Raw genomic sequence first — 26,545 nt, 5'->3', positions numbered from 1 at the left:
ATGCGTTGAATATTCTGATTTGATCTCCATATTTCCATATTTCGTAAGCTCGCAAAAGCAGTCTTAGCCTTCTTGATCCGAGCTCCTGTATTGATCTTGGTTCCGCCGTCTAACGCTAATTGGCTGTCAATATATTGAAAGTTTTCGACCTTCTCCACTGCTTGCCTGGCTACCGTATAGTTGGAGAGGTTGATCGTGTTGACATCCAACGAGTTGGTCTTGTTGACGTTCCGCCGTAAAGAAGCGTTCGGTCAGGTCGTTTAGCTTACTCTGCTTGTCAGGACGGCGTTACGCTAGCACAGCAATATCATCAGTCAAATCTAAGTCGTTTAGATGCTCCATTCATAGTGATAGGTTGCTAGAGCAGTCCACGGTTTGGTACACGGTCGATCACACCCACTATGATTTCGTCGATTGCGATGAAGAACAGTAGCGGAGACAGGATATATTCTTATGCTTGCCTCACTTCATCGACTACCTGGATGAGGTCAGACAAAACTCCGCTATGCAGCACTCTGTACTTAAAAGCTTCGAACTGCGCTTCGAATGAGGTCGACAATTTTGTCTGTAACTTCCTTACGTCTAAGGGCGCCCAGAGATTTTCGTGGTTCAGGTGATCGAAAGCTTTTTCGTAGTCAATGAATACCGAAAAGATGGACTCTTGGAATTTGGTCCACACATGATCTAACGGGGCGGAATCCTGCCTGCGGCCCTCGGAGGGTCGTGTCCATTTACTCCTGTTTCTGATTTGGGATAACTTTGCACAAGTCGAGTCAAGTACGAGACACTGAAGACGGCCGTACGTATCTGTCAAATATATTGTCGCACACAGTGAGATCCCTTTTTTGGGACCTTCATCAAGACGTCCTGCATCCAGTCGGCCCTGCCAACTTCCGGAACATCTGTTGTCCGAGTTACAAGTTCTTCAACGAACGACACAGAAGACGGCGTGTGTTGAATCGCCGCACGAGACTCTCCTCCCGCCGCTGTATCCGAGCGATGCGTGATCGGATCTCGCCAATTAGAAGGTGATGGTCAGCGCTGCGTTTATTCTGGACATCAAGAAGAATCCGTCTCCATTTTCGGCTGATGCGTCGATTTGATTTTAAGTTTGTCCATCACGAGAGACTCGCGAGACTTTATGCACTGGTCGATGGGGAATGAGCGATCCTCCAATCGATCAACATATCATTATTGCCACAGAATTCTGCAAATAGCTCACCGTTTTCACTCATCTCTCCAAGACCATGACGTGCCATGACACGCTCATAGTACGTGTTGTCGAAGCCGATATTCGCATTGAAGTCGCCCATGAAGATCTTGATGTCACCTTTCGAAACTTAGCCACGGCGGCATTCAGGTCAAGTATATATATATGAAAATGATTTAATTTTCTTGTTTGTGAAACTTCATTGCTAGACCCTGACATACAACAACTGGGCTTCCCACCCATATGGAATAATGCTGTTTGGCATAAAATTATTTGTCTTATTGAATTGGATGGTTTTCTGAGGAGAGTTATCGTCAAATCACTGGGATTTTGTAGCCCAGTAGAATGTTTTCCAAAAACTAATGAATTGCGGTGCGACATTTATTTGATAATTTCGTTAATTATACATTTTTGTGATATTATTTATAAACAATACGACCATTTAAATTTTTTATTAAGCGTTTATTTGATAGTTTCGCAAATTTTACATCGAGTCAATATAATTATTACTTTGCTTTTTTTGTTATTTTTGTTTTTTTTTGTGTATCTTAAATATCATGTAAAATACTTGGTTTACTAGAGGTGTTGTTCTTTCACATTTGCGTGTTTTTTTATTTTTCACTGCGTTTCGCATTGTTTATCATATTTTATGTTTTATCTGCTTTACTTTACTAAATATCAGCTTGGATTAGTTGTTGTCTATCAACATCCAAAAATAAAAAAACCTTAAAAAGTTGTTTCTTTTCTTATTATTCTTTCTTGTTTGGAATTTTAGTCGCTCAATTGATTAAGATAGTAATTTTAATCACAAGACATGAAATTTATTTTTTCAATTACCTTGAAATCAAACAGTGATGCAAAGTATAAAATAACTCCAATGATATTTTCTTTCCTTTCCTAATCTTTCCTTGACTGTGTCACAAAAAGCAATATTTGCATAAGTTCGATAAATATTTGTAATAAGTTTTATCGTGAAAACATTTTAGTTCTGCCGTTTGGATTCGGAATCGCGGTTTTTGCATTACCCAGTCGTCCGACGATTAGCATACACGTTTTAGTTCTGTTCGCTTCGTTCCTCTACTAGTGTGTCTCTGGTTGAATTTGCTGATTACTCATTACAATCGTTTGTTCGTCTGTAGGTTTCCTGCTGCTTTCTAGACTCTTAGCTAGAACGATTACTTGCAGTCTGGATGTTGTCTGCGAATTGTTTCTTTAGTTAATTTCTGTTAGCAGTTTGGGAATCAACAAAAATTGAGCTAAGCTTTACAATGTTTTTTCCTCGATTATTCCGCAGATTTTTAATTCTTTTCTCAATTACAATAAGTTTGTTATTAGATTCAGTATGATTTGCTGCAATTTTGCTTGTTTCGTTAGTAAAAGTATTATTAAATATATGGGAAAAAGGATGCCTTTGGTTGCTGTTTACTGCTGTGTGTATGTGTATGTGTATGTATATAAAGCGGATGGAAATCATATCAGCTGATCTCCACGTACGCAGTTCGATCGAAGTGTTGTCGTTTAGTCCTCCTTTTCAGTCGTTTTCTGAAATAAATATTATTATAAATAAGAATTATTAAAATAAACTATGGTGCATAATTTTTATCAATTATCAAATTATTGTCAATTTCATTCGCTTTCATCTATTTTCGGAATACAGTCATTTTCTTTGTTGTTGAGACACCGTGACGGAAGAACGTGTGGTGATCGAAAGGTTGAAGCAGCACTACGAAGAATATTTAAATGGCGCTGAGAGTACAGGCAGTGAAAGTCAAGGCAGCGGAGGAGTTGACTACGTCCGATCAGCAGACAATGGAAGTCAACCAGCCCCCACCTTGAGGGAATTTAAGGATGCCATCCAACAGCTAAAGACCAATAAAGCAGCTGGTAAGGATGGTATCGGAGCGGAGCTCATCAAGATGCGTCCGGAAAAGCTGGCCACTTGCCTGCACAAACTGATAGTCAGAATCTGGAAAACTGAACAGCTACCGGAGGAGTGGAAGGAAGGTTATATGCACCATCTACAAGAAAGGCGACAAGCTGGAGTGTGAGAACTTTCGAGCAATCGCCATCCTTAATGCCGGCTACAAAGTGATATCCCAGATCATCTTCCGTCGTCTGTCACTATTAGTGAATGAGTTCGTGGGAAGTTATCAAGCTGGCTTCGTTGACGGCCGTTCGACAACGGACCTGATCTTTACTGTACGGCAAATCCTTTAAAAATGCCGTGAATACCAGGTCCCAATGCACCATCTGTTCATTAAATTCAAGGCTGCATACGACAGGATAGACTGCGTAGAGCTATAGAAAATTATGGACGAGAACAGTTTACCTGACTGATCAAAGCAACGATGGATGTTGTGCAAAACTGTGTGCAGATTTCGGGCGAACACTCCAGTTCGTTCGAATCGTGCCGGGGACTAAGACAAGGTGATGGACTTTCGTGCCTGTTGTTCAACATTGCGCTACAAGGTGTCATACGGAGAGCCGGGTGTAACAGCCGGGGTACGATTTTCAATAGATCCAGTCAATTTATTTGTTTCGCGGATGACATGGACATTGTCGGCCGAACATTTCCAAAGGTGGCAGAACTGTACACCCGCCTGAAAAGTGAAACATCAAAGGTTGGACTGGTGGTGAATGCATCGAAGACAAAATACATGCTTGTGGCGGAACCGAGCGCGACAGGGCCCGCCTGGGAAGCAGTGTAACACTAGATGGGGATACCTTCAAGGTGGTCGAGGAATTTGTCTACCTTGGGTCCTTGCTAACGGCTGATAACAATGTTAGTCGTGAAATACGAAGGCGCATCATCTGTGGAATTCGAGCCTACTACGGGCTCCAAAAGAAACTGCGGTAAAAAAAGATTCACCACCGCACCAAATGTGTCATGTACAAAACGCTGATAAGACCGGTAGTCCTCTACGGACATGAAACATGGACAATGCTCGAGGAGGACTTGCAGGCACTAGGAGTATTTGAGAGACGGATGCTTGGTGTGACAGTCTGTGGCGGCGAAGAATGAACCACAAGCTCGCTCAGCTCTACGGCGAATCCAGTATCCAGAAGGTAGCTAAAGCTGGAAGGGTACGATGGGCAGAGCATGTTGCAAGAATGCCGTACAGCAACCCTGCAAATATTGTGTTCGCTTCTGATCCGGCAGGTACGGGACGGCTTGAAGCGCAGCGAACGAGGTGGGACGACCAGGTACAAAACGACTTGGCGAGCGTAGGGCGTATTCGAGGATTGAGAGATGCGACCTCGAACCGTATATTGTGGCGTCAAATTGTAGATACAGTGTTATCTGTTTAGATGTAAAATAATTAAATGAAATGAACCAGGGCAAGCGCCACACACAAAATTCATACAAACCTAAAACGACCAAATAGCCCCTATCCAAACCAGCTCACACCATCGGAGGACACCCAGAATATGGAATAAGAATCGATTGAGCGTGGCTATTTTTTTACCCACCCTAACTATCAGTCTGCTGCTACCGGTGCCGGTGTTTACATTGGCTCTGCGATCATACTTTTGATCTTTTCTTCGGGCAAGAATCGCGATTAGTTTTAAGTTTTTTCTTCAAACAAGTGATTTAATCCAAAAAGCGAATTTGGATAATCATTCCATCAACATTTCGAGTTGCTGCTGTGCGGAAAATGTGTAAAAACTTGATTTTAATTACGCTGTGAGAAGAAGTGAAGATCATTAAAAACCGCGAAGGGACATTAAATTGGCACGAAACTGCTGATTTATCCCAAAGTTTGAGCCGAAGTACATAGGATCTAATGAAGGAATAAACAATTATGACGGGAAGTAAATTCATAAACTATGAATAGGTTAGTTATTTGAATATTGAACTTCGACGGTAGGGTTGAGGGAGTGGTGGAGAAGTGCCATTAGCGGACTGGTGCCATACTGGCTGCCATCGTGGTATTTTTTCAACTACGTCCTTAATATTTTCATTGAAATCCTGACGTCAAAAAGTAAGAAGAAGTAAGATTCGCGCAAGGCTGTCCAGCATCACCGGTTCTAGGCGTGAAAGAACCATGCAGCTGAACATACAGCGACTGTCGGGCGAGGGCGATGTGGAGCTCATAAGATGGACGAAAGAATGAAAGAACATCCAACTGGATACAATTTGAACGCAATATAGCAATAATTCCACGACGTGGCCAATTCAATAGCCAATGAGGTACTTGGAACCGCTCAAGGAAACTAACGGAAAGGCTGTTTTGATGTGGAGTGCAAAAGAGCGACAGATGAAAAATCCAAGCCAGCAGCCGAATGCTAGTGGCCAAAATGGAGAACGATTTAAAGAACTAAGGGGAGCAGAAAAAAAAACTCCACCGGCGTAAGAAACGGGGGTACAACGAAAACGTACTCTTGGAGGCAGAAGGAAGCTTTGCCAGAAATGACGCACGGAATTTCTTCAAAACGATCAACAACATGCGTAATTCAAGTGCACCGGCACCAGACATGATCAATGACAGCTCAGCTGTGGAAATGTGTAGACAGATCAAGCAGGGATGGCTGCTAAGCCCCAGCAAACATGTTTTGGGACCGAGAAAACCATTGACATAGGGAGAGATATCGAGATATAGAACATCGATATGTAGAGAGTCGCGGTAGCGTCTATTCTGACCTCTTCCTAACGAGTCGTCGGATTATGAAAGCCGGATGAGCGTACTCAATCTCACCAAATTATACTGCTCATGAAATTGACAACGTGACGTTTACTCCATCAACTTACGCTTTGTAGTTTCTCCTTGGCGGACTCCTTAGCGTCATCGAATGCCAAGTCCCCTGCAAATAAGAACAGCAGCGGTTTAGGTTCTTTTGATCTATGTGCTTTCCAAGTGCGTACTTATTGTAACTAAATATTTACAAATAACAAAACCTAGCACTCTCTAAAAAGATTAAAATATTCGGCATGCATGACTTCTGTAAAAGCTGGTGTTGATCAAATTATAACAAATACAAAACATAAATAAACTAAACGTTCTGGTGAGCTCCATTTCGACTCGGAAACAAGTTGCATTAACAACGCTGAGCATAAACAAACAATTGGGCTTCGAGTTTATGATTTTTTCCCCTATATGCGCTTAACTGAAGAGGTAACATGTTTATAGATATTGGAATATAAAACAATTGAGGCGAATAGTATTAAGTTTGCGTAATCTAACCTGGATACATTTGTCTACTTAACAGTTCGATTTCCGATAGCGGAAATTCTCTCCTGACGCTGGTAGATGTGCCCGCACTGGTCGATGATGTGCTGCTTCGAATCGTTTGTTGTTGCTGCTGTTGCTGTTGAATACTGCTTGAGCTTGCCATAACTATGGTGCTGCTGCTGCTACTGCTGCTTTTGAAGGTTACACTTTCCTGCAGCCCGAAGCCTTCGATGTCACCTTCGACCATCGTTATCGAACCGCAGCTCGTCACGCTCGACGACATCTGCGAATCGGTTTCGTTCTGGTAGGTTGCGTTCGTTGCCGTCGAGCTGGTCTCCAGACTTTCCGTACTGGTCAAAAATGCATCCTGCCCGGTTAGCGAATCCACGGAGATGTCCTTGGTCATACCTCCCTGTTGGTAGCTGACCGTGCTTGTTCCGGCGATTATTACACTTTCCGTTGTAATGCGTTGCCCAGTTGCCGGTTTGGTGGGACTGCCGGAGGCGCTCTTGTTCTCAATGCTGTACGGTAGAGAATCCAATGAATCGCGCTTAGTCTCACTAGCTCTGGACATCACTGCGTGGTGCATCTCGATCGAGTCTGTGCTGTCACTTCGTTGAGGTTGTTGCAATGCCATCTGCTCGATCGAATCCGATCTTGACGAACGGGTAGTCATCGCTCCGGCACGTGAAAATTCAATCGAATCAATACTGCTGGTCATAACGTCAATGTTGTTCTTGTTGTTAAGCTCCAAACTGTCACTGCTAGAATGTGCCGAAGGTAGAGTTTCCCTGCTGATGGTCTGCCTCTGTAGACGCGTACCATCCAGGCTGTCACTGGAAACCGTTAACAGGTGTGATGTATCTTCCTCTTCCAGAGCATGTCTGATTTGGCTTTCATGTGAAATAGTTGTGACCGTAGTTGCAGTAGTCGTAGTTGACAGTGAATCTTTACTCATTTCTGTAGTTACGGTTTTAACTTCAACCTTCGCAACAGTCTCTGGTCCAGTAGTTACCGTAGTGCTGCTTGTAGTCGCCCTGACTACTGTTCCATTTGTTGGTGGGCTTCTTTTGGCACCATTCGATCTGTCCGACTTGTTAGATTCATCCGATCGTGACAGCAATAAGGCGGCTTCTTCTTTAGCCTTTATTTCTATGAGGTGCGCTTCCAAACAAGCAGTCTCCAGTCCTTCGAATTCCTTCAAGCTGGATAGACTGATGTCGTCTCCATGACCGCCTCGTGCCAGGAAACGCTTTGTGAAGCTTCCATTACTTAAAGAATCTTGAGAACCTTGTTGCATCTTTCGATTCTCCAAAGATATTACGTGTTCCAAATTCTCAAATTCTTGCAAACTGCTCATTGAAATATCGTCGTGTTCTCCTCCACGCGAAGCTAATCTCTTCGCCAGCATGTCGTAGTCCGGTGTGCTCGAGAACGAATCTTTGATGCTTCCTATTCGGCTGCTACCAACCTCGAAGTCCGTATCTTCCTCTTTAATGTCCTCCAACCGTTCATCGTATGGATAGCGGTAATTTTGTGTTTCCGCTAATTGCATTTCAACCCAACGCTTGCTCTCCTCCAGTGGAAATCCATTGTTCAACAAATCTCCAGTCACTCCGTTGGGGTCAACTTCATCGCTGCCCGTCGGAGGACTATCCTCAAACGTGTACATCATATCCTCTCGCATATTCGCGTACATCGAACCAGCATTTGTGTGCGCTGGAGCAGACTTCACTAGTATCTTTTCCACATCTTCGTCGTGTTTCTTCTCCATCTTTATTTGTTTAATCGATACGCTCTTTCCCTCCATGTCGCACTCGTGTGCTTCACGAGCCACTTCCTCAACTATTACAAACTCGTCCGAAATATCCGGCTGCTCTAACATTTCAAATGAATCCGATCCAGCTGAATCATCCCCAGCTTCACCCTCAAAATCAAACTTGGTAGTAATGTCAGCCATCTTCGACTTGTACTTTTGCTCAATCATCTCTTGATACTGTTCCTCACTTATCTTGAACTCTTCTTGTTTAGCGTACTGAATCTTAGGGTCGCTAGTCTCCCGCTGCATTGTTTTTGTTGAGTACGATGCTCCTGCCTCTTCTTCTTCCAACTCATCCATTTGAACATCGTCCGTCACTTGTATATCCGGAATACTCGTAGCAGAAGTTTGCTTATATTCCCGTAGTTTCTCCTCCTTGAATTCCATAAGCTGCTGAACCTCGTCTTCTTGTTCGATCTCTGCATGAACATCCTCTACAATGGTTTCGATAACCGAACTAGAAGGTGAGAATGAATTACGTCTATCGTGGTCCACTTCCATCTCAAAGCCATCGTTTAGTTTGTCTTTCTTTTTCTTCTGCGACTGAATTAGTGGAGCACGGAATGAGCGAGAGTATTCCGATTCGTACCGATCGTAATCCGAATCGGAAGATTCCTCCCTAGTATCGTCACGTTCCAAGCTGGACTGCTTGGACGCTTCCAGTGAAACGGATTCTTCTTGAGAATCCAGTGATTCCCGTGCTTCTGCTGCAATCTCCGACATCAGCTGGCCGGAGATAGTGCTTTCTGTGCGCTTATGACCGCGTTTCTTTGAGGTTTCCTCTGCCACCACTGTTTCCGTTGTAGCTTGTGTGTTCAGGAAGTTTACGTCACCCTCCTGGACGACCGTGGAAGTCAGTGTAATGTCACCGATCATTTCCGTGCCGACAATCGGCGTGATTGCATCCAACCCGATTTCCATATGTGTGGGTAGGCTTTCGGCACCTTTCTCTGGAAGGTTTTCCATGATCGTTTCCAAGTTTGAAGCACTCGAAAGGCTGATCGACAGGATGCTTCCATCTTCCAGGCTCGTTCCGAGCTTAATGTCGTCGATGCATTCTGTTTTGACATCTTCCAAACTGGATGCCTTCATGGATTCCATCAGATCCAATGCGTGCCCTATGCTTGAGCTGAGTTTCTCCGATTGCTCTTGCGCTATTCTTTCAACGTCTTCTTGCAGTTGGAACACTTCTTGTGTGTCTTGCATTACTTCGTCCTTCAAGTCGGCCGTGAAGTGCATTTCCTGTGATCGTTTCATTGCCACCGGAATGGCGACAGACACGGCAGAGAGCTCGTCCTTGTCGTCCAAAAGAAGTTTTTCGCGAAGGTCGTCTTCCGAATCGTCGTGGATTAGTGCAGCTGCGTCCGACGAGTCGAAATCAATGTCCATGGTGGACGGGACTAGCGTTTCCGTAGCCTCGGACTCGATACTCGCTAAGTTTCCGGAGCTTTCGGAGTCGAAACTTTTCATACTGTCGTGCGAGCTGACGTTGAACGAATTGAGAGTGCTGGCGGCACTGTGGAACTCGGTTGACGCGGGAATGATCGACGCATCCAGAGCGGTTTCGTATTCGGATGATGCGTACTGCTGGATCAGGTTGTCGACGTCGGACGACTGCGGGCGGCTGCTGTCCGTGGTTTGCTCGAAACTTTGGTAGTGGCTCTCGCCCGAGCTGTCGATGTCAGTTGCGGACCAGCGGGTTCCTTTGGGGTGGTGCGGCGGTTTGCGCATTCGCGGTGAGATATCCAGCTTGGCGAAGGAACTGTCCGACGAGATCGGCGTTGGGGCATCCGGCCTAGCCGATTCGAATGATATTTCTTTGGATTCCGGATCGGATGTTTTCTGTTCAAAGGATTCGGCCTTGGTTTCGGTTAACATGATCGGTTCGGAGACGATGGTTGTTGTGGTTACTGTTTCCGCAAAGACTACTGTAGCGGAGGTAGTAGGGGCAACCATTTCCTCCTGTTGTGTCTCGTAGATTGGATCTTGCGAGTACTTGCTGGAAGGTAACACTTTGAATTCGAACTCGGATGGGGATTGTTTAATAAGTTTTCCGTCGACTACAGATTCAATTAGTTCTTCGTGTACAGCATCCAGAGATTCTTTGACTTCTTCAAGGGTTTTTTCGATGGTTAGTTCATCGAATGTGCGCTTGATTATCTCAGATGAGGCGGTAAGTTCTGGTTGAGGGAGATTCTTTGTATCGGTTGATTCTACTGCAAAAGGCTTGGCACTTGCAACAAGCTTAGCGACTTGTGGTTTGATTGGTGAATGGACTACGGGTTGTCGAGGAGCATCAAACGATTTTTCAAGATCCAGCTCGAAAACTTTTGGTTCAGCTATTCCTTCGATAACTTCTATTACCTCGGCTTTGATTTCTTGATCCAAATCAGTGCCACTCTCAACCTCCTGGAGCTGCTTGAGAGTGAATGAATCTTCTTGAGCAACTTTTTCGCGATAGGCTTTGAACTGGTCTAACTGTGGTTCGTCATCTGCGCCGGAGTCCTGGGAGTATTCGTAACCAATGTTATCGAAAGCATAGTCTGAGCGTTTTTCGGATGAGGTCCGTGTGATTATGTCAGAACTTCGTTCACCGATGTAGAATTTAGTCTCGGGAAGCTCATCTTCGCTGGTTTCGAACTCTCCCGAATCCTTTTGGGCTGCGCCGGAAAAATCTTCAGAGGCCACTGATTCCTGCCGCTGACTCAACGGTTCGGGATACTGCTCGATGGAGTCTTCCGGATGATCGAAGGACTCGATGATACTCGAACGCGTCTGAGTATCCGTACGTGACGAGATGCTGGTGCGAGGTCGTGGAACGGGGAGTGGTTCCTGGCTACTCGACAACTCGCTAGCATCTCCTGATAGACCAGCGGGTCTGTCGTGATCAGTGGCGGTGTCCACGATGGAAGCTTCTTCCGTGGGCTTGCTAGCAAGAGCGGATTTTGTTAGTGAGGATGCAACAGCAGCAGCAGAGCTAGTAGCAGCTGTAGTGGTGGTGGTAGTAGTGACACTAGTGGTTACAGCAGAGGCATCAGCTTCAGCAGCGAGGTTAGATTGCGATCGTGGCGTTGGCTTTGGAATGCTAATTTCTGTTTGTGGTTGCGTATCTGTTTCTATAAGAATAAAAGCGGTGAAAAAAGCGTGTTAAGGTTACGGACGGAAAAGAATGAGTTGATATCGTTGGTTGCTTTTGGTTTTCGGGATTAGTCGTGGCAGTCGAAAGGAATGGAAATCATATTGAAAAACGAAAACGTACAAAACAGACCGATGAGTTCTGATTCTGGTTGGTTAATGAGATACAGATTTTCCGATCACGGACTTGTTAAGAACCGTTAGTAGGATTAATTTTACTGTTTTGATCAGAGAAAAAGCGAAACGTATCTTGAGATTTAGTGCCAATTCAGTGAGGTTTTCGAAAATGGAGCTCCAATGCTTATGTTAATATTTGGTATATTGTTTCGTATGCAAAGTGTGTGGCAAATCAATATAATGAAACGGAACCGAAAGAACGAAGAGACTGACATGCTTTTGTAGAAACGAAATTCTAGTTTTAGATTGTTGAGTTAGAATGCAACCCAAGTAACCATAAGCTTCATATTGGGTCAAACTTTACAAGGCCAAGAGAGGGATTTTTTAGATTAGAATATTGATCGGATTTACAGTTTATGGGTCAGCAAAGCCCAGTATCTTTCGTAAGTTAGAAACGGCTTATTAGTATTATACGAACCCATGATTGAATATCATTCCCGATAGAAAACTCTACAAAATAGGATTGATTTGCGAACACAGGCTGTATCTTAGTTATTCGAATGGAAAGAAAGCTTATTGATTACTTGGAACTGTTTGCCATAAGGAAACAGATGCGGCAAGCTTTATGGACGTTTGTTACACTTATTTGAATTCCAGTGAGCGGAATTTGACAACAAGCAGACATCGTATCGTGCTTTTCTACATCCATTTAGTTTGCTACATTGCGCGTTTTCACCGTCATTGTATCTGAATATTGTGCTTTAGTTGCCAAGAAATCGCGTGTTCTACTATTCGCTACCTTGTAGATCGTTATCGGGAGTACTGGAACCGAAATCACCGGTTGTAGCGGACATACTTTCGTCCCAGCTCATTTTTGAAAATTCACTCTGCAGCATTGAAACTTCATCTTTGATCTGAGCAATGGCTTCATCATATTCGCGATTTTTATCCAGCAACGCTTCCGGTTCGATCTCGGACGACAATCGCTCGAAGCGTCGTTCTATTTTGCTCGCTCGGCGCTCTTGATCATCGATGACGACACCATCACCACCAACAGGTTCTTTAGCAGCGAATCCTGTTGGCCTAGTGGTGCCGTCTGTGGCCTCACCAGAAGAGGATGGGGGCAGAACACCAGCCATATTCACTAGCTGGTGCTGGTTGGCATCGCTACTGTCACAGTCGGGGTTACTAATGTTATCATCGAAAGACTTGCCTGACATAGATTCTATGGTTGGCGACTTAACGACAAGATCGGCTTCGTTAGACGATAGGATATCGCTGCGGATTGCGTACTGTTCGCTCTCCGACTGAGCCTGCGTGTCGATCGCAACGTCCGGCTGCATTTGGGAGTTATTGACGATCGATACACTCTGCTCCAATATGCTATCGACTAAATTACTAGCTTCCGATTGTACTAAAATAAGATACTCTTCGCCTGAAATGAGAGAGGGATTTAGGAAAAAACAGTTATCATTGAAAGCATCATAGTATGGGCGGAACTCTAGGATTCGTGGGCTAGAGCGATTAATCGGCCTAGGTTGATAGAATTGATGATGTTTCATGATAACTCTGCGCTTGTCTCAGTAATACGAGAGCATGAGAGAGTCAATGAGGTAATGAGATGAGACAATGAAAAAATGATCGCGTTTAATGAAATATGGGAGCGTTGGCAATTGCAATACAGTTTCGCTTATTTCTTCGAGCTTCAAAATTAGCATTTCTAGATACCCAAATACAAAATCCAAAAAAATAAGTAGCATCTACGGAGTGGACGCTTTAGCAGTAGCAACCTGTTTCGAATGGACATCGCTAAACAAACAAGCACCGAGTCTTCGCGCAACCAGAATCAGTTTAACTCAGAGAAAAACTCGCGCTCAGCGCTTCGATGAATTCGATGTGTGAGTGTGAGATTTGTTTTTTTATTCTTTACATGTGTATGTGAGTATGTGTGCTGTGGTGTAGGTGTGCTAGTTAGGAAATAGATTTAGAGCTGATTGAAAATAATAAGAGTGGAGGAGACCAGAAATATCAACATTTTGAAGAAACAAACACGAAGAAATGATGGAGACGGCAGAGAACGAACCATCATACTAACCTTCGAAGTTTGCGGATGCTTGTGTTTCTTCTTCTTGTTTGTCATCTGGAATACAAATTAGAGGAACAAAAGCACAACGATAAAAGTATGTCTTCAACAGTGTTATAATGGTCGACTAAGGGATTCTGAAAGTTCTTATGCCTAAATTGGAACTTGATTAGCGTTTCAACGAGTATAATATAATACTAAAGTAGATGATTAAGAAATTGGAACATATGATTTTGTAAGTATGTAGAAAAAAAATTAATAAAATGAAAGCCATTACCTATATAAACATCCAAGCTCTAAAGTCACGCATACCAACCGAGTGGATAATCAAATCAAATAATCAACACTGCTTGGCCTAAAAAAAGAAAACATAACAAACTCTACCATACCATACCGTAGCTGAAATAACACGAAACCCGTCTCTCCAGACCTGCCCCTTTACGCTTGGTGCTCAACACCGTTTCCAGCGTCATCATCTAGGAACTCCACGTCGGTATGCATCTCCTGCTGATCTCCACCAATCATCCCCTTGACATCCAGCAGTACTCCTTTAACGCGAGCGTTCGACTCGTGAATTTCACTTCCTGCGCTTTCATCCAGAGCCCGTGTCAGCTCGTATGGAGTTGCCGTCTGCGCTCGCGAGTAACTGCCATCCATGTGTTCGTCGTCATCGGACACGTCCTGTATGTCCTCGCTGTCTGTATTGCAGTTATGCGTATCGAGCCCGGACGATATCTTCTGTATCAACGGGATTGCAAACCCATCCATTAGCCCGCCATCTTTCGTCAGGCCGTTGCGCTCTTTTGCTCTGATGACCGAAGAATACCCATCGAAGTGCAACTGTGGTGAATGTACACCGCGATTTTCGCTCACGAGCTCATCTCCGGACAAAAATTCTACATCGGTCTTTGCACCACCGTCGTTCGTTGATGCGGTCAAACCACTGAATTGAATTGTGGCCCGACGCTGTTTCGAAGGCACAAAGCCACAACCTTTGGCGTCGTCACTCAAATACATGTCCTCGACATCCGTGGTAGCAGCAGCAGTTGCTTCCATCTTCATATCCAAAAACTTTCTACCCCTGAACTGCTGACAAGAGCTGGCGGTCGTCGTGCTGTGTTTCGGCTTACGCCGTCGTCTCAATTCGCTTCCAGTTGCACTGCTGGGAGTGCTTCGCTCAACGAACAGATCCTCCGTATCGGTCGTCGGTTCTTGTGCCGGGCTCATCACTGCAAGTTTTGCCGTTTTGGCACACGTGTTATCACTGGAATAAACGTCACCGATCTCCACTTCGGGAAGTGACTCTATGGTATATTTGGAGCTGTCGTACAGCTCTCCAGTATCCTCCGCGTCAGACATATCCTCGACATCCGTTAGAGCCTGCTCCATGTCGGGTGTTTTAACCATTAGCAAACCTTGATTCAATGGCATCACGTTTTGTTTATACTCTCCGGACAAGGCCTGACTAAGAATTGCAATCTCTCGTACCGGTGAAGGCAGAAATTCCTGTCCAACTACTATCTTTTGGTCCAGTTCATCGTTGTCATTCTCGTCGCTATCGTTAAAGTCTTCGACATCGGTAGTTCCACCACCAGTAGCTTTTCCATGCCGCACCACGGCGCGTGGCATCAAACGCTTGCCGATCGTTCTCTTTTCATCTTCACTATCGGAAGAATCCAAATTCTCTACATCTGTCAACGCTTCGTCCGCGTTAGGAGCAGCCACCAACAAACTGGATGGTCTCTTCGCTCCGGCACACTCCGATGGCGTATCTGGCACTTCGGACACAAATGTTATATTGATTTCTGGGAAGGTTTGCGTTCGGTCCTCTTCAGCATCGCTTCCTTCCATGACAAACTCTTCCGCATCGAACAACACCGATTGTCTATTGGATTGTTTGGCACACGCTCCTGCCATGTCATCGTCGGAAAGCGAGAAGTTTTCATAGTCTGAACGAGGACGTTCTTCTGACCTACGATGACCTCTTCTGTGACGCACCTTGCAATCATTCTCTGACTCAGACGTACTTTCGTCGATGGCCTCCTGTTTATGGTGCGTATGCTTCTCCTGTTTTCGTTTCATCGAATTGTGTATATCCACCGCCCCTTTGTCGGTATCTTTCGTCAAAATATCTTCCGGACAGTCCGGAATGGATATCTTTCCCAAGGAATCGTCGTCATCTGATAGGTCGCAATCTTCACAGTCAGTCAAAGCATTGGCTCCTTCGGCGAACACCTGTAACAAATCTGATTCCGTTGCCTTCGAAAAGCATCGCGTTAGAGTTTTCGGTTTGTCGCCTTTGCTGCTCGATTTGGTCATTTCGTCAACATATCCTTGGTCTAGAAAGCTGTCCAGAGCAATGTCCGCTTCCTGAGCGGATTTTGGTTGCTCTGATTCGTTCTCATCTTCAGAGTCCGTACAGTCTTCAACATCGGTTACTGATCCATTGGTGACTGGTATAATAGCATCGATCATAGTGTGGCCGGCTTTCTTAATAGAAGATGGACTCTTGCGATATCGCACCGTGTCCTGGTCAATGAGTAGATCTTCCGTGTCGGTGAGGGCCTCTTTGATGTTTAGCTTGGCCATATCGTCTACGTCGACGTCATCATCAGAACCTTCTTGAGTGATGGAGATTACCGGTATGTCCGACATGTTGACAGCGGCAGGGGTTGCTATTGTGAATTTCTAACCTGCAGCAAATGAGTCAGTGTTTATTCGAACCCAAAGAAAAAAGGAAAAGTTTTGCAAATTAAATCAACTAGAATAAAAAACAAACAAAAAAGTCGGAAACAATGGCGTTGCAAGGCAAACTATGCATGTGGTGATATAAAATGAACGTTCGGTTATAACATCGACTGCTATGAGTATTTTGCTTGTTAGGATAGGATATCGTGGCTGCTAACGTGATCAGATTATCTGACTACTAGACTCATCTCCTATTATACTCGTGAAACTGTAACGACCCGATTGTGGGACGTTCCGCATAATGGTATCTCCGACTTCCTGCTCTGTCTTCTAACTATATCGGTTATGCGAAACGTACGCTTCTGGAAATCGATTGTGGAGGAGTGATCAAGTGCTAATAATCAGATAACGAACACACACTGGTTTTCTGTTGAAGGCCGATGACATTGGACATAATACTGCTATAGGCAGGTTCACAAACACATGGTAGCGAATCGTGTGGTGCACATTTAGGCAATAAATTTGGAATAGAACGAAACAAGCTCTCTGTTGAAAAAGTTTCACATTTTTCATAAAATTTAAGAAAATTGCGCTCCCAAATGAAATAAAATCAAACAAGAGAGTTGGCGGAAGACAAAACGGGATGCATTGAATGTAGCGAGAATATCCAAAAACAACATGTCACGGCTGCGCAAGTCTCTATAATAGTATTATGTCATTAAAATTTGAAAGTGTATATGTTTGGTTTTACTTTTTGGCATAGAGATTGCGAGCAGGAGAGTTGGAACATTTACCTGTAAACAGGGAACTATCGTAATCAAACTTATACTTCAGTCGTGGCGGTGTGGATGCCCGGAAATCGAGTATCGGCGAGATGCGACTTTCCATCACAATACCGTCGAGGGAGGCAACCGTTCGGCGGTCAACGGTATGCAAAGCCTGATAGATTTCGTCATCACCACTGTCGAGTGGCACCGGGATGACCTCCGATGGCTGGGGACCGGTTCGCATCCATATGTCCGACTTGCGGTATCTCTGCTCGTTTATGTTCTGTTGACTAGTCGAGCTGGCGACCGCAGTAGTGGCCTGTTTACGGCTAGTTGCCATTGTAGACAACGACGTTGATGAAGTCGTAGCGTACGGTTTGGGTGAGGCTGGGCTACCCGAGCGTTTGCGTTTACCAAGCACATCGCTTTCATGCTCCGAAGATGACGATGGCAGTGCTATAGAGTCCGATAAGCTAGAGTCAGTCGTAAGGTCAATGTCATTGTAGCGGTATTCGTTAATTTTCCGTATTAGTTCGTTTGAGGTCGACGGTTGACGGTATATTACTTCAATCGACTTCGACGAGTCGATGGTACGTGTGAAGACTTCGCTGGTCAGCACATTTGTACTATTGGAGGAACTTTTATTAAGACGGCTCGGACTAGACGGCAATGAAGACGGAATTTCAGCGTGATCGAACGTGACGGCATCTTTGTACGAGTAGTGCATAGCAGACTTGCAACGGTAAGTGTCGTCCCGTTTCGAATCACCGGACGAGTGTACGGTTTTCGTTACCCGTGGTGCAGTTTTTACGAATCCAATCTTAGCAGCACTTGCCATTTGCTCTATATCAATGGTAGCGGCCTTAGATGTCTTCACTATCACAGTTTCCTTAGGCTGCACCTCAATGGTGGTTTTGGTTGGTTTCTTCACAGGTGATTTGCCAGCGCTGGTTCTGGATGGAGTTTCCTTCTTTGGAGAACCTTTTGCTGTGGAAACCTTTACCGGTATCAAACTTTTGTTGGTGCGTTCTTTTGAGCTCTTAGATGCACTCACGGTTGTCTTCGTTACCAGATTGGCTTGTTCTTTATCGGCCTTTCTAATCGGTTCTTGTTTGTCAATACTTTCGATTGTAGTTTTTCTGGTGCGATATACTCGGCTGGTACTGCTCGTAATTGACGAGGAAGACGATCTCCCAGTTCGTTCTACTGAGACTTTCGTAGCCTTAGTGCTTTGCACTCCTGGCTTAGGATCTTGTTTTTTCACAGCACTGGTACTTATTGGTTCAGATTTGAGAAGGGACTTAGTAGCTGCCATGTCGGTTCGGCTGCCGGAAGTATCCCTGGAAGATCGAGCTCGCTTTTCCAAAGATGGTTGTACCACCGTTGTTGAAGTTGTCGAGCGATGGGAAGACTTTACCGGAGATGAATGCGTAGACTCGGTAAGATTCAACGGTTTCAACACCTTTTGGTCCCGTGAAAGCGTAGATTGCATGTATCCATGTGTTCTGGTGCTAGTGAACGTGCGTGACACGGTGGTGGTACGACTAGTACTTGTAGTGTACTCCACACTTTTCGAACCAGATTTAATGTCAACGGTTTTAATTGATTGTTTTGAAATTTCAATAGGCGTTTGCTTCTGTAGACTTATCTTTGTTATCGTAGCTTTAGGTTTGGACTTCTTTTTTACCTGAGTTGTTTCTTTCTTTTCAGCTGTATGTGTTTTCAAAATTAACTTCCCTTTTTCCTCTTTAGCAGTTTGTCCTTCTTCTAGTATCAATTTCTCCTGAACATCCTTTTTTTCTTCTTGCTTTTGTTGCTGATCATGTTGCAGTTTTTCTCTCTGCTTTAAGGCGCAATCATAGTTTGTACTGTCAATAATTGACTCCACATAGGATACACTTTCCGTATATTCTGTAACGTCACTTTGCGGAGAACCTGACTCATGCCGTGGATCGATCGACATCAGCTTACTTGGCTTCACCACTCTGATCTCCTGTAGCTCATCTCGAGGTTTTGGTATGCCGGGTGCAACGTCATGGCTGTCAGATTCGGTATCGTAAGGCAGATTATATTTTGTAGCAGACTCGGTCGAAAAATCCGAGGCAGCATTGTCGCTCAATGACACCGAACGCTCGTACTCAGTTGGTATGTCCTGTTGGATTGATCCTCCAGTATAAACCAACTTGTCGGCATCGTGAGTGAAGGATTCAATCGTCTCACTTATGGTAGTTGCATATGAAATGCAAGAGCTTGGAGATATGGCTTCAGTTTTTTTCTCGACCGCCGGTACGACTTTCAGGAAATCTCCAAAGCTGTCACCCGCCATTAAATCAAGCGAAGACGAATCAACACGCTCGCTCACATAAGTTATGGAAGACGTCGTGAAATCCGTGAGTAAAGGTGAATCATCGTCATAATTGGAACCTTCGACGGCAGAAAGTGAACTCTTTCTCGTATCCGCTAATCGTGATTCTTCTCGCCTTAGATCTTCCAGAATATCTGAACGCTCAGATGGTGCGGAAAGCTCTGACCTGACTAATCGCTCCGCATCTGAATCACGCCTTTCATCGAAGGAAAAAGCGTGTTCAGACTCTTGCGCAACATTTGATATATCCGCTTGTTTAGAATTAAGTCTTAACTCGAGGGAAGTCTTAACTTTTTCAGTGGCTTCAAGAATTTTCCTGAGAGTTGTTGTTTCAGTTATAAAAGTCGTTTCGTCAAATTGTGAATCCGTCAGTCTCAAAATCTTCAAGGTATTTTCGTCAATGGGTTTTGATTCATCAACTGATAATTCTTGTCTTTCGATATTTTGTTCATTAGTACTCATTCCAGTTTGTGCAGTGGAGTAATGTGTTCCGGTCATTCCACTTGTACTCTCATTCATTTCGACTATGGATTTTTCTACAATTCTTGATTCAGTCTCATGTATTATATTTTGTTCGGCTATTTCCGATTCGTTAGTCGTTGTAATGGCAATATTTTCAATATTTTTTTCCAGATTGTTTGCTTTTTCTAATCGAGATGAAGAGTCATCAATATTTTCAATAATCTTAGTATGGACGTGATCATGATTAGCATCTGTAAAACTATGATCGGTTTCAGAAACACTCTCCGTAACCATACTGATAAGGGATTTTTCAGCAAATTTTTCCAAAGAGGATTCTTTTTCAAACTTAGTTTCAGATACGGCCAGATCTATCTTATCTACTGACTCAAATTCAGCAACTGGCAATGTTGGTTTCTCAGGTTCGCTCGTTTTGGCTTCATCAGCAGTGATTGGCTTTTCGACTGTAAGTTTTTCTTTAGGTTTGGTTACATAAGTGATATCTACCTTTTCAACAAGCTCATAGTCAACCTCTTCTTGATTTTCGACCGAATGAAATTCAGCAACTGCTGATGCTGATTTCTCAGCTTTGGCAGTCTTAGCTTCAGAAACGACCACTTCTACCTTTTTGACAAGCTCAGACTCAACTTCTTTTACTTTTTCGATTGTATCAGGTTCAGAAACTGGTAGGGCTGGTTTCTTAGCTTCAACAGTCTTGGCTTCAGACACGACCTCTTCTACCATTTTGGAAAGCTCAGAATCAACCTCTTCTACATGTTCTATTGTATCAGGTCTAGTAACTGGCGATGCTGGTTTCTTAGCTTCGACAGTCGTTGCTTCAGAGATCACCTCTTCCACCTTTTCGACTGTATCAGGTTCAGAAACTGGCGATGTTGGTTTCTTAGCTTCGACAGTCTTGGCTTCGGAGATGACTTCTACCTTTTCGACATGCTCAGATTCAACCTCTTTTACCTTATCGATTGTATCAGGTTCAGCAACTGGCGATGCTGGTTTCTCAGCTTCGACAATCTTGGTTTCAGAGATGACTTCTACCTTTTCGACAGGCTCGGTTTCATCCTCTTCAACCTTTTTAAGCTCTGCAACTGGCGATACTGGTTTCTTAGTTTCGACGGTCTTGGCTTCAGAGATCACCTCTTCCACCTTTCCGACTGTATCAGGTCCAGCAACTGGCGATTCTTGTTTCTCAGCTTCGACAATCTTGGTTTCAGAGATGGCTTCTACCTTCTCGACAGGCTCTGTTTCATCCTCTTCTACCTTTTTAGGTTCAGCAACTGGCGATGCTGGTTTCTTAGCTTCGATGGTCTTGGCTTTAGTAATCACCTCTTCCACCTTTTCGACTACATCAGGTTCAGCAACTGGCGATGCTGGTTTCTCAGCTCCAACAATCTTGGCTTCCGATATCACCTCTTCCATCTTTTCGACTGTATCAGGTTCAGCAATTGGCGATGCTGATTTCTCAGCATCGGCAGTTTTGGTTTCAGAGATGACTTCTACCTTTTCGAGAGGTTCGGTTTCATCCTCTTCTACCTTTTTAGGTTCAGAAACTGGCGATGCTGGTTTCTTAGCTTCGACGGTCTTGGCTTCAGAGATCACTTCTTCCACCTTTCCGACTGTATCAGGTTCAGAGACTGGCGATGCTGGTTTCTCAACTTCAACAGTTCTGGTTTCAGAGACGATTTCTACCTTTCCGACAGGCTCGGTTTCTTCCTCTTCTACCTTTTCAGGTTCAGCAACTGGCAATGTTGGTTTCATAGCCTCAACGGTCTTGTCTTCAGAGATCATCTCTTCCAACTTTTCGACTGTATCAGGTTCAGCAACTGGCGATGCTGGTTTCTCAGCCTCTACAGTTCTGGTTTCAGAGATCACCTCTTCCACCTTTTCGACTGTATCAGGCTCAGTAACTGGCGATGTTGGTTTCTTAGCTACGACGGTCTTGGCTTCAGAGATCACCTCTTCCACCTTTTCTACTGTACCAGGTTCAGCAACTGACGACGCTGGTTTCTCAGCTTCGACAGTTCTGGTTTCAGAGATCACCTCTTCCACATTTTCGACTATATCAGGCTCAGAAACTGACGATGCTGGTTTCTCAGCTTCGACGGTCTTGCCTTCATAGATCACCTCTTCCACTTTTTCGACTGTATCAGGTTCAGAAACTGGCGAAGCTGGTGTTTTAGCTTTGTCAGTTCTGGTTTCAGAGATCACCTCTTCCACCTTTTCGACTGTATCAGGCTCAGAAACTGGCGATGCTGGTTTCTCAGCTTCGTCGGTCTTGCCTTCAGAGATCAACTCTTCCACCTTTTCGACTGTATCAGGTTCAGGAACTGGTGATGCTGGTTTCTTAGCTTCGAAGGTCTTGGCTTCAGGGATCACCTCTTCTACCTTTTCGACTGTATCAGGTTCAGAAACTGGCGATGCTGGTTTCTTATCTTCGACGATCTTGTCTTCAAGGATAACCTCTTCCACCTTTTCGACTGTATCAGGTTCAGAAACTGGCGATGCTGGTTTCTTAGCGTCGTAGGTCTTGGCTTCAGAGATCACCTCTTCCACCTTTTCGACTGTATCAGGTTCAGAAACTGGCGATGCTGGTTTCTCAGCCTCTACAGTTCTGGTTTCAGAGATCACCTCTTCCACCTTTTCGACTGTATCAGGCTCAGTAACTGGCGATGCTGGTTTCTTAGTCACGACGGTCTTGGCTTCAGAGATCACCTCTTCCACATTTTCGACTGTATCAGGTTCAGAAACTGGCGATGCTGGTTTCTCAGCTTCGTCGGTCTTGCCTTCAGAGATCAACTCTTCCACCTTTTCGACTGTATCAGGTTCAGCAACTGACGACGCTGGTTTCTCAGCTTCGACAGTTCTGGTTTCAGAGATCACCTCTTCCACTTTTTCGACTGTATCAGGTTCAGCAACTGGCGATGCTGGTTTCTCAGCCTCTACAGTTCTGGTTTCAGAGATCACCTCTTCCACCTTTTCGACTGTATCAGGCTCAGTAACTGGCGATGCTGGTTTCTTAGCTACGACGGTCTTGGCTTCAGAGATCACCTCTTCCACCTTTTCGACTGTATCAGGTTCAGAAACTGGCGATGCTGGTTTCTCAGCTTCGTCGGTCTTGCCTTCAGAGATCAACTCTTCCACCTTTTCGACTGTATAAGGTTCAGCAACTGACGACGCTGGTTTCTCAGCTTCGACAGTTCTGGTTTCAGAGATCACCTCTTCCACATTTTCGACTGTATCAGGCTCAGAAACTGGCGATGCTGGTTTCTCAGCTTCGACGGTCTTGCCTTCAGAGATCACCTCTTCCACTTTTTCGACTGTATCAGGTTCAGAAACTGGCGAAGCTGGTGTTTTAGCTTTGTCAGTTCTGGTTTCAGAGATCACCTCTTCCACCTTTTCGACTGTATCAGGTTCAGAAACTGGCGATGCTGTTTTCTTAGCTTCGAAGGTCTTGGTTTCGAAGATCATCTCTTCCACCTTTTCGACTGTATCAGGTTCAGAAACTGGCGATGCTGGTTTCTTAGCTTCGAAGGTCTTGGCTTCAGGGATCACCTCTTCTACCTTTTCGACTGTATCAGGTTCAGAAACTGGCGATGCTGGTTTCTTATCTTCGACGATCTTGTCTTCAAGGATAACCTCTTCCACCTTTTCGACTGTATCAGGTTCAGAAACTGGCGATGCTGGTTTCTTAGCGTCGTAGGTCTTGGCTTCAGAGATCACCTGTTCCACCTTTTCGACTGTATCAGGTTCAGAAACTGGCGATGCTGGTTTCTCAGCTTCGTCGGTCTTGCCTTCAGAGATCAACTCTTCCACCTTTTGGACTGTATCAGGTTCAGCAACTGACGACGCTGGTTTCTCAGCTTCGACAGTTCTGGTTTCAGATATCACCTCTTCCACTTTTTCGACTGTATCAGGTTCAGCAACTGGCGATGCTGGTTTCTCAGCCTCTACAATTCTGGTTTCAGAGATCACCTCTTCCACCTTTTCGACTGTATCAGGCTCAGTAACTGGCGATGCTGGTTTCTTAGCTACGACGGTCTTGGCTTCAGAGATCACCTCTTCCACCTTTTCGACTGTATCAGGTTCAGAAACTGGCGATGCTGGTTTCTCAGCTTCGTCGGTCTTGGCTTCAGAGATCACCTCTTCCACCTTTTCGACTGTATCAGGCTCAGAAACTGGCGATGCTGGTATCTCAGCTTCGACGGTCTTGTCTTCAGAGATCACCTCTTGCTCCTTTTCGACTGTATCAGGTTCAGAAACTGGCGATGCTGGTTTCTTAGCTACGACGGTCTTGGCTTCAGAGATCACCTCTTCCACCTTTTCGACTGTATCAGGTTCAGAAACTGGCGATGCTGGTTTCTCAGCTTCGTCGGTCTTGCCTTCAGAGATCAACTCTTCCACCTTTTCGACTGTACCAGGTTCAGCAACTGACGATGCTGGTTGCTCAGCTTCGACAGTTCTGGTTTCAGAGATCACCTCTTCCACATTTTCGACTGTATCAGGCTCAGAAACTGGCGATGCTGGTTTCTCAGCTTCGATGGTCTTGCCTCCATCCACTTTTTCGATTGTATCAGGTTCAGAAACTGGCGAAGCTGGTGTTTTAGCTTTGTCAGTTCTGGTTTCAGAGATCACCTCTTCCACCTTTTCGACTGTATCAGGTTCAGAAACTGGCGATGCTGTTTTCTTAGCTTCGAAGGTCTTGGCTTCGAAGATCATCTCTTCCACCTTTTCGACTGTATCAGGTTCAGAAACTGGCGATGCTGGTTTCTTAGCTTCGAAGGTCTTGGCTTCAGAGATCACCTCTTCTACCTTTTCGACTGTATCAGGTTCAGAAACTGGCGATGCTGGTTTCTTAGCTACGACGGTCTTGGCTTCAGAGATCACCTCTTCCACCTTTTCGTCTGTATCAGGTTCAGAAACTGGCGATGCTGGTTTCTTAGCTTCGAAGGTCTTGACTTCAGGGATCACCTGTTCCACCTTTTCGACTGTATCAGGTTCAGAAACTGGCGATGCTGGTTTCTTAGTTTCGAAGGTCTTGGCTTCAGAGATCACCTCTTCCACCTTTTCGACTGTATCAGGTTCAGCAACTGGCGATACTGGTTTCTTAGCTTCGACAATCTTGGCTTCAAAGATCACCTCTTCCACCATTTCGACTGTATCAGGTTCAGAAACTGGCGATACTGGTTTCTTAGCTTCGAAGGTCTTGACTTCAGGGATCACCTGTTCCACCTTTTCGACTGTATCAGGTTCAGAAACTGGCGATGCTGGTTTCTTAGTTTCGAAGGTCTTGGCTTCAGAGATCACCTCTTCCACCTTTTCGACTGCATCAGGCTCAGAAACTGGCGATGCTGGTTGCTTAGTTTCGACAATCTTGGCTTCAGAGATCACCTCTTCCACCTTTTCGACTGTATCAGGTTCAGAAACTGGCGATGCTGGTTTCTTAGCTTCGAAGGTCTTGACTTCAGGGATCACCTGTTCCACCTTTTCAACTGTATCAGGTTCAGAAACTGGCGATGCTGGTTTCTTAGTTTCGAAGGTCTTGGCTTCAGAGATCACCTCTTCCACCTTTTCGACTGTATCAGGTTCAGAAACTGGCGATACTGGTTTCTTAGCTTCGACAATCTTGGCTTCAGAGATCACCTCTTCCACCTTTTCGACTGTATCAGGTTCAGAAACTGGCGATACTGGTTTCTTAGCTTCGAAGGTCTTGACTTCAGGGATCACCTGTTCCACCTTTTCAACTGTATCAGGTTCAGAAACTGGCGATGCTGGTTTCTTAGTTTCGAAGGTCTTGGCTTCAGAGATCACCTCTTCCACCTTTTCGACTGTATCAGGTTCAGAAACTGGCGATGCTGGTTGCTTAGTTTCGACAATCTTGGCTTCAGAGATTACCTCTTCCACCTTTTCGACTGTATCAGGTTCAGCAACTGGCGATACTGGTTTCTTAGCTTCGACAATCTTGGCTTCAAAGATCACCTCTTCCACCATTTCGACTGTATCAGGTTCAGAAACTGGCGATGCTGATTTCTTAGCTTCGACGGTCTTGCCTTCAAGGATAACCTCTTCCACCTTTTCGACTGTATCAGGTTCAGCAACTGGCGATGCTGGTTTCTCAGCCTCGACAATCTTGGCTTCAGAGATCACCTCTTCCACTTTTTCGACTGTATTAGGTTCAAATACTGGCGATGCTGGTTTCTTATCTTCGAAGGTCTTGACTTCAGGGATCACCTGTTCCACCTTTTCGACTGTATCAGGTTCAGAAACTGGCGATGCTGGTTTCTTAGTTTCGAAGGTCTTGGCTTCAGAGATCACCTCTTCCACCTTTTCGACTGTATCAGGTTCAGCAACTGGCGATGCTGGTCTCTCAGTTTCGACAATCTTGGCTTCAGAGATTACCTCTTCCACCTTTTCGACTGTATCAGGTTCAGAAACTGGCGATGCTGGTTTCTTAGTTTCGAATGTCTTGGCTTCAGAGATCACCTCTTCCACCTTTTCGACTGTATCAGGTTCAGCAACTGGCGATGCTGGTTTCTCAGTTTCGACAATCTTGGCTTCAGAGATTACCTCTTCCACCTTTTCGACTGTATCAGGTTCAGCAACTGGCGATGCTGGTTGCTTAGTTTCGACAATCTTGGCTTCAGAGATTACCTCTTCCACCTTTTCGACTGTATCAGGTTCAGCAACTGGCGATGCTGGTTTCTCAGCCTCGACAATCT

General features: G+C 44.8%; 1 protein-coding gene across 3 annotated transcripts; it reads right to left on the bottom strand.

The window, feature by feature from the left end:
- Positions 1-1,651: 1,651 nt before the first annotated feature.
- Positions 1,652-25,358, bottom strand: LOC134224008 (microtubule-associated protein futsch-like). 3 transcript variants are annotated; one of them, XM_062703252.1, is made up of 7 exons: positions 22,383-25,358; positions 17,018-21,794; positions 13,548-13,592; positions 12,252-12,887; positions 6,394-11,316; positions 5,961-6,013; positions 1,652-2,752 (listed from the first exon to the last, which is right to left on the bottom strand). In XM_062703252.1, exons 1-7 carry the CDS (start codon positions 24,975-24,977, stop codon positions 2,729-2,731), a joined length of 13,053 nt encoding a protein of 4,350 aa, XP_062559236.1. In that variant the 5' UTR covers positions 24,978-25,358; the 3' UTR covers positions 1,652-2,728. The 3 variants fall into 3 exon arrangements, with proteins under 3 accessions (XP_062559236.1, XP_062559235.1, XP_062559237.1); XM_062703251.1 differs by having other exon boundaries at positions 17,018-25,358; XM_062703253.1 differs by lacking the exon at positions 12,252-12,887 and having other exon boundaries at positions 17,018-25,358.
- Between the last annotated feature and the right edge of the window lie 1,187 nt (positions 25,359-26,545).

This window comes from Armigeres subalbatus, chromosome 3, assembly GCF_024139115.2.
Source record: "Armigeres subalbatus isolate Guangzhou_Male chromosome 3, GZ_Asu_2, whole genome shotgun sequence".
NCBI classification, from domain to species: Eukaryota; Metazoa; Arthropoda; class Insecta; order Diptera; family Culicidae; genus Armigeres; species Armigeres subalbatus.
The sequence above is the reverse complement of the archived record's forward strand: the minus strand, read 5'-3'. Positions and strand labels throughout refer to the sequence as shown.